Source organism: Cottoperca gobio, chromosome 7 (assembly GCF_900634415.1).
Source record: "Cottoperca gobio chromosome 7, fCotGob3.1, whole genome shotgun sequence".
In the NCBI taxonomy this organism is placed as follows: Eukaryota; Metazoa; Chordata; class Actinopteri; order Perciformes; family Bovichtidae; genus Cottoperca; species Cottoperca gobio.
Genome location: NC_041361.1, coordinates 2,146,007 through 2,161,434, shown reverse-complemented (window position 1 = coordinate 2,161,434; position 15,428 = coordinate 2,146,007). Strand labels below are relative to the sequence as shown.

The window sequence follows — 15,428 nt, the reverse complement described above, 5'->3', positions numbered from 1 at the left end:
AAATAGACCATGGTTTGGGTTATTCTCACGTAAAGACACAACTGACATTTTAAATGACTAAACATGAGAACTGCAAACAGAACACTGAAGTCCTGTGAAAGTAATTTAGTAGCTGATCTACTGGCAACAATTTGGTTTGCCATTTTTGTTGAACACCATTGCCCCCAAGTGACTAAAGTGAGCAAGAGCATCTCTAAACAAAACATTTTTAGAGCAAAGTGAACATCAAGTGAGAATATAGTTTAAATATATCATACATGTAGTATATTTTACACAAGCATATATAAATAAAACTAATTATATTTTGGACACATTTAATGTGAATGAGGAGTCTAAACTTTTGACAGTACTGTATATATGCATTCATGCATGTTTAACCTTTAACAGTGAGTGTATTGAAGAGAGCAGACAATAAGTTCTGTCAACAAACCAACTTTATTTTTTTGACATTAATAAAAAAGGCACAGATCAATAATGGGGAATGTATGCCTGTTTAATACTCCTCTCCTTCATCATCCTCCTCATCTCCCAGACTATCAGCTCCAACCTCCTCGTAATCTTTCTCCAGAGCTGCCATGTCCTCTCTGGCCTCTGAGAACTCTCCCTCCTCCATACCCTCACCTACATACCAGTGCACAAAGGCACGCTTAGCGTACATCAGGTCAAACTTGTGGTCAAGCCGAGCCCAGGCCTCTGCAATAGCAGTGGTGTTGCTCAGCATGCACACAGCCCTCTGGACCTTGGCCAGGTCTCCACCAGGGACTACGGTGGGCGGCTGGTAGTTGATGCCCACCTTGAAACCAGTGGGGCACCAGTCCACAAACTGGATGGTGCGCTTGGTTTTAATAGTGGCAATGGCAGCATTCACATCTTTGGGCACCACATCACCACGATACAAGAGGCAGCAAGCCATGTATTTACCGTGGCGAGGGTCACATTTCACTAACTGATTGGCTGGTTCAAAGCAGGAGTTGGTGATTTCTGACACCGTTAACTGCTCATGGTAAGCCTTCTCAGCAGAGATTACAGGGGCATATGTAGGCCAGAGGGAAGTGGATACGGGGATAGGGCACCAAGTTGGTCTGGAACTCAGTCAGATCAACATTGAGGGCACCATCGAAACGAAGGGAGGCAGTGATGGAGGACACAATCTGACTCATCAACCTGTTCAGGTTGGTGTAAGAGGGACGCTCGATATCGAGGTTCCTACGGCAGATATCGTAGATGGCCTCGTTATCGACCATGAAAGCACAGTCGGAGTGCTCCAGGGTGGTGTGGGTGGTCAGGATGGCGTTGTAGGGCTCTACCACAGCGGTGGACACCTGGGGAGCTGGGTAGACTGAGAACTCCAGCTTGGACTTCTTGCCGTAGTCGACAGACAGACGCTCCATCAGCAGGGAGGTGAAACCAGAGCCGGTGCCCCCTCCGAAGCTGTGGAAAACCAGGAAACCCTGAAGGCCAGTGCACTGGTCCGACTGAGGACAGAGACGAAGATCACATTAATAATGAACTTTACAATGTAAACATACACAATAAAGGCAATATAACAAATAAAACCACAAGACAAATGCTTACTTTAAAAAACGAAAGCCACATTAGTAGTTTTTAAAAGTGTGGTACAGAGTCAGCTGACCTAAGTGAGAGAGGCAATGCCAAAGTGTTGGAGCTAAAACTGTAACAGCACAGTGCCCCTTTGTTTAGAGTCTGAATCATGGGAAATTTAAGCAAAATCAGTATGAAAAGTTGAGTGCAGAGCATTGAGTGCTAAATTCAGATACATAAGAGGGTACCATGGAGGGCTTTTAATGTGATCAGAAGGATGTTGAACTGCACTTCTGTAGGGTAGAGGAAGCCAATGTACGTGGGCCTTATGCTCGTTGAGACCGTGCTATATGAGAATGTCATGTGTTACATTAACCATTATCTTTTGGATTCATTCTGTATATTGCATATGTTCTTTTGCATTCCATCCTCTATGTTTCAAAGACAGTACAACTCTTTTAATATGTTAAACATATTTTATTGGAAACTTTTCCTTTTATGGTTCTGGATTTTTGCTGCGCTAGTTTTATATTTTCTCTTGCCATGTTTGTTATTCACCAAAAACAACAAGACAAATGCTTTGCATGTAAAAACCTACTTGGCAATGAACATGATGCATTTAATTTATCAAAATTTGAAATTAAGGTATGCTCTGAAAATACCCACCAGTTTGCGGATCCTGTCCATCACTATGTCGATAATCTCTTTGCCGACTGTGTAGTGTCCACGGGCGTAGTTGTTGGCAGCATCCTCCTTGCCAGTGATCAGCTGCTCAGGGTGGAACAGCTGGCGGTAGATCCCAGAGCGCACCTCATCTGAAGGGAATAAATTATAGGAGGGTTTGACTAAAGGGCAGGGAAGAACTTACACTAAAGAAGCAATTAAGATATTCTTATAAATTATATTTATTGCGAGTTTACCGATGACAGTGGGTTCCAGGTCAACAAAAACAGCTCTGGGGACGTGCTTTCCAGCTCCAGTCTCACTGAAGAAGGTGTTGAAGGAATCATCTCCACCGCCTTTTCCAATGTTCTGGTCACCGGGCTTCCGCCCGTCCGGCTGGATCCCATGTTCCAAGCAGTAAAGCTCCCAGCAGGCATTGCCAATCTGGACACCAGCCTGACCAACGTGGATGGAGATACACTCACGCTGTGGAAAAAGAAGTTAAGGAAGTATGATTAAAAAATAAAAGGCTTGGTCGACTTAACATGCTGAATACAAATCACCACAAGGAGACTATGCTAGAGCTATTGCAAGATTCAAATGTGGGGGGGCTCTTTTGCAAAGAACCGGATCATCATGATTGAAGTCACCTGACACACATTTATCCCTCTGAACAAAAAAACCCAGAAAAAACGCATAAGAGGCTCATTGTGATTTATTAAGAAAGAAATATTGTTGAGAATTGTTTCCCCATCAAAGTCAATGAGGCGAAAACAACCAAATACTCCTGTAATTTTAGGTTTACATACAAATCACATGAAAGATCAAATATAAAACCCAGTTGGCTTTCAGTGAAAATGTATTGTCTTGAAGCCTGTGGTTGTAAGTTCATAAAAGCCTCCTCAAACGGGCAGTAAAACGTAGCAATGTTTCTTGCTGAAATAACACTGACCCAGTTGTTTGCAAACGGGATTGGTGGTTACAGCAGGCACGATTAATCTTGAATGACGACTGTGCCAGAGACGGTTTAGAAAAGAGACGACGCACCTACTTTTCCTGCATCTGCGTCACGTGGATTGGGCCACTGCTACGCCTCTTAAGGAAACTAGCGAAAGGTCCCGAATCTGAACGTGGACACAGATTATTATTATTTGGCTCCGTGGTAAATTAAATATCGGACTGATTTCTCCAAGCCACACATCTTCCGAACATTTGGACACGAAAGTGGCATTTTTCAGAGGGACAAATCAGAATTAAATCTTTCGAGACCGATTTCCCGGCAACACTCTCGCGAGATCTGACAACATGGTGAGTTAATGTTAAATAATACTGCACCACCCATTTTATGAGCATTATGTCTTTTAACTTACCGGATCATTTAATTCTGTAATGCTGAATAAGTTTATATTTTGTGTAAATATCTAATGTTAGCTAAATAAAATATAAATGCATTAGGCCGCGCACACCTGGGGGACAGGAAGTGTATACGATCTCATACAATTGGCGCCGACTGTAAATGCGTCACTCGAGCATCTTTTGATTGCGCTCTGTCGAGTTACGCTTAATTTACCAACGTTACAGTTAAAACGACCTATTGAATATGAAGTTTGGTCAACCGTCCTACATCTTAACCGGTTTGTTTAAATCTAGACCGCTGATGTTAGGTATTTAAAAAGATAACGGTTAGTCAACGCTAAGCTAGTATGTTTGCTGCGTGATGACACAATTTCAGAACGATGAATTTGGTTAAATACACACAATGTAAGTAAATAACAACTATATTTAAATACTCACCATGTTTACTGAAGCTGTGAAGTTTACGAGTTTAGATTGAGAAGAGGGAAAATGCTAAGTTAGTTCTCACAGCAAGGCCGTTATGAGTCCAGTGCAAGAAGTAACTGACGTTCTTTCACTAGGCGGGGTTATTTATACTCTAAAGTGCTGCAGAATCTGATTGGCCAAATGACACGCGAGCCCTTTTCCTATTGGTTATTTCTTTCTATTTTTTTTAATAGCTTTATTGAGCACAACGAAAACAAGTACAACGACAAACCACTCAATTCCTGTTCAAAGCGGAATCACATCTCCTAAGAACATCAATACTAAAACACGGGTTCTTGTTGAACAGAAATAAATAAAGTGGATTGAAATCATCACATAACATATAAATAATATACAATAGAGTTGAGCCAATAATATATATATATTTTTAAATCAGACGTAAGTATACAGGGTTTCCTGTATTGTTTTATGATGATAATATTCACTAGAAATTCAATATTCTTGTTCTTCAAGATTACTCCAAGCTGTGTATCTATATTTAAGGATTTGGAGCTCTGCCAATCACGCAATGATTTCCACAAGCTTCAGTTGTATTCCCAGCATTATCTACATCAACTTAAAAACTGATTCATTCATTTGAAGGATACATTTCGTTTATAGTTTTAGCAAATGTCCAATAAATGTAGGCTATTTATTTATGTTAAGGAGGAATTGGAAATGTTAAGAATTATGATCTAATAGCCAATATTTATAAAAGTTTTTGAGGTTAATATAAATCCTCCTCGTTAAATCAAGGTACAATGTATTTACCAAATATTTCCTCAGATATATATTGGTCCATATGTTGTGCAAAAATAAACAAAAAATCCACATGGTCTAATTTAACATTTTGTAATATGAGTCTCATCATGTTATCTAGGCCTAGATCTTTTTGTTTTGACAGAATAGGTTGGCCCACCGTTGGAATTGTTTATGTCACCTTAATAACGTTTTTATTAGAGTAATCCAACTCACCGACGTGCATGCTCATTGGGTAGCATGATAGAAACGTGCAAAAATGCTAACTCATTTCCGGGTTTTAGGACCCATTCTACTCATTCCTGCAGCACACTAACCAATAGGAAGCGAGCTCACGTGACTTTCGGCCAATTGGATTCCGCAGCATTATTTCGCCGGGAAGAGAGTATAAACTAACCCGCCTAGATAAAAAAACAAAAAAAAGAAAAGCATCAGTTGCTTCTCACATTGGACTCGAAAAGGCCTTGCTGTGAGAACTAATTTTGTCCCCGTTTCTCTTCTTAATTCAAACTCCAAGACTTCATATCAACGGAAAACATGGTGAGTGTGAATTATAGTTTTTATTCACTTATAGTGTGTATATAAACGTGTCATCACGTGGAAACCCAAGTTACTTTAACGGTAACTAACCGTTGTCAGTTATAAGGAGTAACATCAACTGTCTTCATTTAAACAAACTGGTTCGTGTGTAGGACGGTTAATCAAAATTCCTCTTATATGGATCGTTTTAACTGTATGTTGGTAGATCAAATGTAATTTAGACAGGGCACAGTCCACATTCAAGTTCTTCCATCACAGCCAGTTCACGGTTTTCCTGTCTACACATTGACCCAGTTTCTGATCGGAGGTCAGTGTGCTTTCAGCCTGAAACATTCCTCTGTTTTACCGCCTGTTTGAAGAGGCTGGCCTTTGTGAAACTGCAACCACAGGCTTTTCAAACCAAACCTATTCACTAAAAGCCTTTATGGAGCTTTTATATTTAATCTTTCATGTTGTGGATATATACATATATATATATATACATATATACACATGCGTATGTATAGATGTGTGTGTATATATATATATATATATATGTATGTATGTATGTATGTATGTATGTATGTATGTATGTATGTATGTGTATGTGTATGTATATGTGTATATATATATATATATATATATATATATATATATATATATATATATATATATGAAAATGTATTTGGTTTGTTTCACCAAATGGATGTCGTTGATGGGACAATATTCTCAACACTGTTTTTTTATTTTCTTTCTTAAGCACATTTGAGTCTGAATAATCAGCATGTGATATAAATAGGCGTTTTCTGTTCAGAGAGTAAATGCGTGTGTCAGGTGCCATTAGTTTAAAATTAGTACAAGAATCAGCAAACCACGCCTTTTATTATTTTATTATAATTATGGTTCCTTACCAACGTTTTCTTTCCACAGCGTGAGTGTATCTCCATCCACGTTGGTCAGGCTGGTGTCCAGATTGGCAATGCCTGCTGGGAGCTTTACTGCCTGGAACATGGGATCCAGCCGGACGGAAAAATGCCCAGTGACAAGACCATCGGCGGGGGAGACGATTCCTACAACACCTTCTTCAGTGAGACTGGAGCTGGAAAGCACGTCCCCAGAGCTGTTTTTGTTGACCTAGAGCCCACTGTGATCGGTAAACTCCTTTTTTTAAATATATCACAATCTTTGCTTGTGTTAGTTTTTATTTTTTCCCCTTTCAGTCGATCCTCCTATAATTTATAAATATTCCCTTCAGATGAGGTGCGCTCTGGGATCTACCGCCAGCTGTTCCACCCTGAGCAGCTGATCACTGGAAAGGAGGATGCTGCCAACAACTACGCCCGTGGACACTACACCATCGGCAAAGAGATCATCGACCTAGTGATTGACAGGATTCGCAAACTGGTGGGTATATTCAGAGCAGAAGTTAATTTCAAATGTATCTCAAGAATATTGAATAAAATGAATCCGGTTTATTTAGTAAGTTTTCACATACAAAGAATTTGGTTTGGTATTTTGGCGAATAACAATCATTGTAAAAGATTGAAGAAAGCAAGTAGGGCAAAAATCTCGAATTATAAAATAGAAAATGTTTAAAATTTAGGAAATGTATGTCTTAGACATAACTAAAGACATCCTGCGTATGTCGAACTTGTTTCATAGTACAGGAGCCAATTTTGCCACGATGGCGCACACAAACTCCCAAGCTGAAAACAATAGCAGTGTAGCTGACGCAGCTGGTAAAGAGCTGTACAGTGTTTGTACATTGCATATATTAATTATATATGCAAATTCCATCCTCTTAATTTCAGAGATAATCCGAAAGATGTAACTCAAGACAAAACTGTATCTCATATATGATCTTTGTCTCTGTCCTCAGGCTGACCAGTGCACTGGCCTTCAGGGTTTCCTGGTTTTCCACAGCTTCGGAGGGGGCACCGGCTCTGGTTTCACCTCCCTGCTGATGGAGCGTCTGTCTGTCGACTACGGCAAGAAGTCCAAGCTGGAGTTCTCAGTCTACCCAGCTCCCCAGGTGTCCACCGCTGTGGTAGAGCCCTACAACGCCATCCTGACCACCCACACCACCCTGGAGCACTCCGACTGTGCTTTCATGGTCGATAACGAGGCCATCTACGATATCTGCTGTAGGAACCTCGATATCGAGCGTCCCTCTTACACCAACCTGAACAGGTTGATGAGTCAGATTGTGTCCTCCATCACTGCCTCCCTTCGTTTCGATGGTGCCCTCAATGTTGATCTGACTGAGTTCCAGACCAACTTGGTGCCCTATCCCCGTATCCACTTCCCTCTGGCTACATATGCCCCTGTAATCTCTGCTGAGAAGGCTTACCATGAGCAGTTAACGGTGTCAGAAATCACCAACTCCTGCTTTGAACCAGCCAATCAGTTGGTGAAATGTGACCCTCGCCACGGTAAATACATGGCTTGCTGCCTCTTGTATCGTGGTGATGTGGTGCCCAAAGATGTGAATGCTGCCATTGCCACTATTAAAACCAAGCGCTCCATCCAGTTTGTGGACTGGTGCCCCACTGGTTTCAAGGTGGGCATCAACTACCAGCCGCCCACCGTAGTCCCTGGTGGAGATCCTGGCCAAGGTCCAGAGGGCTGTGTGCATGCTGAGCAACACCACTGCTATTGCAGAGGCCTGGGCTCGGCTTGACCACAAGTTTGACCTGATGTACGCTAAGCGTGCCTTTGTGCACTGGTATGTAGGTGAGGGTATGGAGGAGGGAGAGTTCTCTGAGGCCAGAGAGGACATGGCAGCTCTGGAGAAAGATTACGAGGAGGTTGGAGCTGATAGTCTGGGAGACGAGGATGAAGGAGAGGAGTACTAAACATTCCCCATTATTGATCTGTGCATTTTTTGTTATTAATGTAAAAAAAATAAAGTTGGTTTATTGACAGAACTTATTGTCTGCTCTCTTCAATACACTCACTGTTAAACATAACCTACCTGCCGAAGATGGGTTATATATTCACTTGGTCACTTCGCTCTAAAATGGTAAAATATAAAAAAATATTTTTCACATTAGTCACTTGGGGGCAATAGTGTTCAACAGAACTAGCACTGACAATCTACTCTACATTTGAACTTGTTGCAGGAAGATTAACTAATAAATTACTTTGACAGTATGACATGATTTCAGGCTACTATTTGCAGAGCTCACGTTTACTCATTTCAGAATAAATTTTTTAATTGCCATGTAGGTTTTCACCTACAAGGAATTTGCTCTGGTAACATTGGTGCATAAATATTAAAAAATTACAATTCAAAATATAAACAGTCGGGGTAATGTACAACACACAATACAAGGACAGCCGGCTGAGCAGTACTTTAATGTAACGTGTAGAGGGGGGGGAGGGAGAGACAGTGTCAGTGGGGGTCTCTGGCCTTGTTGATTGTTGTTAATGTAACTGCAGAGGGGAAGAAGCTGTTCATATGACGTGAGGTTTTGGTCCTGATGGACCGCAGCCTCCTGTCGGATGGGAGTGACTGAAAAAGTCTTTGTCCAGGGTGGGAGGGGTCTGCTGCAATCTTACCTGCATGCTTCCGGATCCTGGAGACGTACAGGTCCTGGAGGGATGGCAGATTGCAGCTGATAACCTCTCTGCAGAGCGAATGACACGCTGCAGTCTGACCTTGTCCCGGTCGGTGGCAGAAGCGTACCAGATGGTGATGGAGGAGGTGAGGACGGACTCGATGATGTCAAAGTAGAAGTGCACCATCATCGTCTTTGGCAGGTTGAATTTCCTCAGCTGCGAGTTTAAATCTGGATTTAACTTGAAGGTTTTTATAACCATTGGTAGAATGCAACTACGGTAAGTACATTTACTCAAGTATTTACGTCTGGCGCCAGGCCCAGAGGGAGGGCCCGACAGCGAGCGCCTGGTGGCCGGGTTTGCCACGGAGCCCGGTCAGGCACAGCCCGAAGAAGCTACGTGGTGCCTCCCATCAATCCATCCTGTGGGCCCACCACTCATGGGAAAAACCACTGGGGTCGGGTGCGCTGTCACACGGATGGCAGTGATGGTCAGGGACCTCGACGGACCAGACCCGGGCAGCAGAGGCTGGCTCTGGGGACGTGGAACGTCACCTCTCTGTGGGGGAAGGAGATGGAACTAGTGCGGGAGGTGGAGCGCTACCAGTTGGATCTGGTGGGGCTTACATCTACGCACAGTCTTGGCTCTAGAACCGTACTCCTGGATAGGGGTTGGACTCTATTCTTCTCCGGAGTTGCCCAAGGTGTGAGGCGTCGGGCGGGGGTGGGGATACTCACAAGTCCCCGGCTGAGCACCGCTACGTTGGAGTTTACCCCGGTGGATGAGAGGGTCGCCTCCCTATGCCTTCGGGAGCGGTAACCCTCGAACACTGTGGTGGACCCCGGTGGTGGACTCCGGTGGTCAGGGAAGCCGTCCGACTGAAGAAGGAGTCCTTCCGGGTTATGTTATCCGGGAGAACTCCGGAAACAGTTGCAGGGTACCGAAGGACTAGAAGGGCGGCAGCCTCTGCCGTGTCAGAGGCAAAGCAGCGGGTGTGGGAGAAGTCCGGAGAAGCTATGGAGAAGGACTTTCGGTCAGCAAGGTGCTTCTGGAAAACCGTCCGGCACCTCAGGAGGGGGAAGCGAGGAACCATCCAAGCTGTGTACAGCAAGGGTGGGACCCTGCTGACTTTGACTGAGAAGGTTATCGGCCGGTGGAAGGAGTACTTTGAGGAACTCCTGAATCCAACTAACACGCCCTCTATGGTAGAGGCAGAGCTGGAAGCTGATGGGGGATCATCGTCAATTTCCCTGATGGAAGTCACTGAGGTAGTCAAGCAACTCCACAGTGGCAAAGCCGCAGGGGTTGATGAGATCTGTCCAGAAATGCTGAAGGCTTTGGGTGTTGAGGGGCTGTCTTGGTTGACACGCCTCGTCAACATTGCGTGGAAGTCTGGGACAGTGCCTAGGGGTTGGCAGACCGGGGTGGTTGTTCCCTTATTTAAAAAGGGGGACCAGAGAGTGTGTGCCAACTACAGGGGTATCACACTTCTCAGCCTCCCTGGTAAAGTCTACTCCAAGGTACTGGAAAGGAGGGTTCGGCCGGTAGTCGAACCTCTGATTGAAGAGGAACAACACGGATTCCGTCCTGGTCATGGAACAACGGACCAACTCTTCACTCTCGCAAGGATCCTGGAGGGGGCCTGGGAGTACGCTCATCCGGTCTATATGTGTTTTTGGATCTGGAGAAGGTGTATGACCAGGTCCCCCGGGTGATACTGTGGGAGGTGCTGCAGGAGTATGGGGTGAGGGGGTCACTTCTGAGGGCCATCCAATCCCTGTACGCCCAAAGCGAGAGTTGTGTCCGGATACTCGGCAGTAAGTCGGACTCGTTCCCAGTGAATGTTGGCCTCTACCAGGGCTGCGCTTTATCACCAATCCTGTTCGTGATTTTCATGGATAGGATATCGAGGCGTAGTCGTGGAGGAGAGGGGTTGCAGTTCGGTTACCTGAGGATCTCATCGCTGCTCTTTGCAGATGATATGGTCCTTATGGCATCATCGGTCTGTGACCGTCAACAGTCACTGAATCGGTTCACAGCCGAGTGTGAAGCAGTTGGGATGAAGATCAGCAAAGATCCTCAAAATCTGAGGCCATGGCTCTCAGCAGGAAACCGGTGAATTGCCTATTGGTAGGGAATGAGCCTTTACCCCAAGTGAAGGAGTTCAAGTAGCTCGGGGTCTTGTTCGGGAGTGAGGGGACGATGGAGCGAGAGATTGGCCGGAGAATCAGAGTAGCGGGGGCGGTACTACAGTCACTTTACCGCACCGTTGTGACGAAAAGAGAGCTGAGCCAGAAGGCAAAGCTCTCAATATACCGGTCGATCTTCGTTCCTACCCTCACCTATGGTCATGAAGGCTGGGTCATGACCGAAAGAACAAGATCACGGGTACAAGCGGCCGAAATGGGTTTTCTCAGACGGGTGGCTGGCTTCTCCCTTAGAGATAGGGTGAGAAGCTCAGCCATCCGTGAGAGACTCGGAGTAGAGCCGCTGCTCCTTTACGTTGAAAGGAGCCAGTTGAGGTGGTTCGGGCATCTAGTAAGGATGCCACCTGGGCGCCTCCCTAGGGAGGTGTTCCAGGCACGTCCAGCTGGGAGGAGACCCCGGGGAAGACCCAGGACTCGGTGGAGAGATTATTTCTCCTCACTGGCCTGGGAACGCCTCAGGATCCCCCAGTCGGAGCTGGAGGATGTGGCCCGGAGAAGGGAAGATTGGGGTTCCTTACTGGAGCTGCTGCCCCCGCGACCCGATCCCGGATAAGCGGTAGATGATGGATGGACGATGGATGGTTTTTATTTAACCAATGGGAATGGAGCTATTGTGACTCTCGACCAATAAGATTCGGCTGCTCTATTCCCTTGTGACGTCAGTATAAAATGCCTCACATAGCTAAGCTAGTGCTAGCATCTCACACAGCACTCCTTGAAGAGCAGCTGTGAAAGTAAATCAGTCTCTTAATCCTCATTTCCACCTCTTTAGACAGTATCAGAAGTTCTATTTTTGATTAAACCAGCCCACATTTCATTAATTAATTATCAATTGTTCAAACCTCTTGACGGGTGGACATCCACATTTAAGAGGACTGTGCCCAGTCATCTGTAGTTGGAGTTAATGAGAAATGCCGCATATTTTTAGAAAGCTTCGAATCGCATCTATTTAGTGAGATAAACTGTTTTGAGATCAAAATCACAACAGCAAGTTCTATTGATAGACTGAACTGGAGCAGCTCAGCCTCCAGGAGAAGCTTTATTGTGTAGCCAATGAACTGCTCGATCTTTAGACATCTGACACTCATGCTTTTATTTTTTAAATGTTGTAATAATTGTATTTATTAATTACAAAATACAAAAAAAACACAAAGATTACAAGAAATGTATTTGTACTTCCCTTGCTTTGTGTCATTACTACTGGCAGGGATAATTGGGTATATAATAGTGATTTATGAGCAATACAAATAATATTTATTAATACATATTATAATATGTACACATGCAGTTTGTGTACGCCTGGTGTTACTCTTAGAAAGATATGTCTAATAAAATCAGTTTTTATCCCTTTTATCTTCATAACACTTGGTGCTATGTTTTTATTGTGTTTTCCAGTCCATACCTAGCAGCTATACCCATCTTCAGGCATCTTTTTCAACAATAAACCTCAGGCAGAGTGTATTTTCTTAAAATTCTGTATATTCAGACCACTATTACTCAGTGCCAGAAGCACGTGGAGTGATTAATCAAAGTTTTGCAAGAACAATAAGAGTTATCTTTTGAATTAGACCAAAAGCATGCATCTGGTGCAAATGGTTGAAGATCAGCTTTCAAATTACTTTGGGTATTTCGTTTGTAGGTATCTTCGAGTAAAGTCCCCCCACCCCTTAAGAGGTTAATCCGTATTAGCCAATTGCCGAACTTTTAGCAAACATAAAAAGTCTAATGTGAAGAGTTCTTAAAGTTTCATGTTTTTGCATGCATTAGTTACTAAACATGTTCAATTTCTTTAAAAATCAGGTTTATAATTCTGTTCTCATTTCTTTTTAAAAGGGTCACTACCACCACCAATAATAATACCATACACAATATTTTGAGAGAAAGTCCCATACCATTACAACCCTGCTTAAGGGTAGGGGTATTATAGTGTCATGAATGTTTCATAACCCTCTGGTGGCTCAAACATAAGAGTTGGGTTTCATCTTGGTCTTAAATCATTCCTGTGTAATTCAAACCTTTATCTGACGTGTTCAGATTAGAGTCAGATTACTGGCAACGTTTGAGCACCAGGCACTGATCATGATACTGCATGGTTTCTCAAACACTATAATGTAAAGTTTAAAAATATATGAAACAGTTTACTTGTATTTACCTCCAGAATCCTCCAAGTACTTTTAAACATTTTTTTGATTAAGGCAAAGTTTAAAAGGTTCTAATTGCATGCAAGTAACCTTTTACTCAGCTGGATTCAATGCAGCCCTAGTAACCACGACTGGCTTTTTATGCCAAGCAGCAGTTGTAGTTCTTGAATTAATTAATGCGGTTTGATACTACCCAAGATGGCAGCATGCTTTAAGCTTTAGTGACAATTACAGAAAAACATTCTGCACTGCTCCTATTAGAAATACTGTTCCCAACAGTACTTCTGCCCTGTGGGAGGAGTGTATTAAAGAGAGCAAACAAGAGTGCAGTCATTGAACAAACTTTATTTTTTAAAGTAGAATTAAGCCCATGGACTTAATATTCCTCTCCATCATCCTCCTCGTCTCCCAGACTATCAGCTCCAACCTCCTCGTAATCTTTCTCCAGAGCTGCCATGTCCTCTCTGGCCTCTGAGAACTCTCCCTCCTCCATACCCTCACCCTACATACCAGTGCACAAAGGCACGCTTAGCGTACATCAGGTCAAACTTGTGGTCAAGCCGAGCCCAGGCCTCTGCAATAGCAGTGGTGTTGCTCAGCATGCACACAGCCCTCTGGACCTTGGCCAGGTCTCCACCAGGGACTACGGTGGGCGGCTGGTAGTTGATGCCCACCTTGAAACCAGTGGGGCACCAGTCCACAAACTGGATGGAGCGCTTGGTTTTAATAGTGGCAATGGCAGCATTCACATCTTTGGGCACCACATCACCACGATACAAGAGGCAGCAAGCCATGTATTTACCGTGGCGAGGGTCACATTTCACCAACTGATTGGCTGGTTCAAAGCAGGAGTTGGTGATTTCTGACACCGTTAACTGCTCATGGTAAGCCTTCTCAGCAGAGATTACAGGGGCATATGTGGCCAGAGGGAAGTGGATACGGGGATAGGGCACCAAGTTGGTCTGGAACTCAGTCAGATCAACATTGAGGGCACCATCGAAACGAAGGGAGGCAGTGATGGAGGACACAATCTGACTCATCAACCTGTTCAGGTTGGTGTAAGAGGGACGCTCGATATCGAGGTTCCTACAGCAGATATCGTAGATGGCCTCGTTATCGACCATGAAAGCACAGTCGGAGTGCTCCAGGGTGGTGTGGGTGGTTAGTATGGCGTTGTAGGGCTCTACCACAGCGGTGGACACCTGGGGAGCTGGGTAGACTGAGAACTCCAGCTTGGACTTCTTGCCGTAGTCGACAGACAGACGCTCCATCAGCAGGGAGGTGAAACCAGAGCCGGTGCCCCCTCCGAAGCTGTGGAAAACCAGGAAACCCTGAAGGCCAGTGCACTGGTCCGACTGAGGACAGAGAGGGAGAGACAAAGATGAGATAATAGATACAGTTGTCTTGAGTTACATCTTTCGGATTATCTCTGAAACAAAGGATGGAATTTGCAAATGTTTCAACTATAATTAATATATGCAATGTAATGTACAAACACTGTACAGCTCTTTACCAGCTGCGTCAGCTACACTGGTATTGTTTCAGCTTGGTATTGTGAGTATTGTAAAAATGGGCTCCTGGGCCCTGTACTATGAAACAAGTTCAACATACCCAGGATCTCTTTAGTTACGTCTTAACTAAACTAACAATCGCTGAGCAGTTCTACGACGGTAGTTATCAACTTGGTAAGTCATTCCAGGGTTTCTTAATCTGGCTATGAGTGAGTTCACATAAGAGGCAGTGTTTGCATCATATGATCAACCTCAAACGTGGACTACTGCACTGTCAGCAGAGCGGCATATTTGACAAATGAAGAGCAACCTATAATATTGCACAAATACGAAGTCAAACACATAATCCGGGATAAAAACAACACAGATTCAGCTGCCAAATGCAGAAAGGACAGCTGAAAAAAAACTAAACGGTCGACTGTAGTGAATGTGTAAATGAACAGTCTTATATCACTGGCCCATCGAGGGCATGAATAGATCTGACTATGTGCGCGTTTATATAAGTTAATGTTTTGCCTGGATGTATCATTATAGAATAGAAGATCATTTCTTCATCCCCTTGGGCAAATTGCGGAATGTATGACATTAGCTTTTCAGCAGCAACCCCGGCGGTGTAAAACAGACTTGGAGCAAATAATAATAATAATAATAATAATAATAATAATAATAATAATAATAATTTAAATGGTAAGTGAAAACCTACT

General features: G+C 43.8%; 1 protein-coding gene and 3 pseudogenes across 1 annotated transcript in view; 2 read left to right on the top strand and 2 right to left on the bottom strand.

Annotated features, from left to right (window-relative positions):
• Positions 1-416: 416 nt before the first annotated feature.
• Positions 417-4,145, bottom strand: LOC115010736 (tubulin alpha-1C chain-like; annotated as a pseudogene).
• On the top strand, positions 3,496-8,231 carry LOC115010743 (tubulin alpha-1C chain-like; annotated as a pseudogene).
• Positions 5,221-15,428, top strand: part of LOC115010738 (tubulin alpha chain) — a 23,269-nt gene continuing 13,061 nt past the window's right edge. The window contains exon 1 of the mRNA XM_029435477.1: positions 5,221-5,325. Coding sequence (XP_029291337.1) covers positions 5,323-5,325 — 3 coding nt within the window. The 5' untranslated portion in view covers positions 5,221-5,322. The remainder of the gene's footprint in view (positions 5,326-15,428) is intronic.
• The window catches only part of LOC115010742 (tubulin alpha chain-like), a 3,330-nt pseudogene continuing 1,476 nt past the window's right edge, over positions 13,575-15,428 (bottom strand).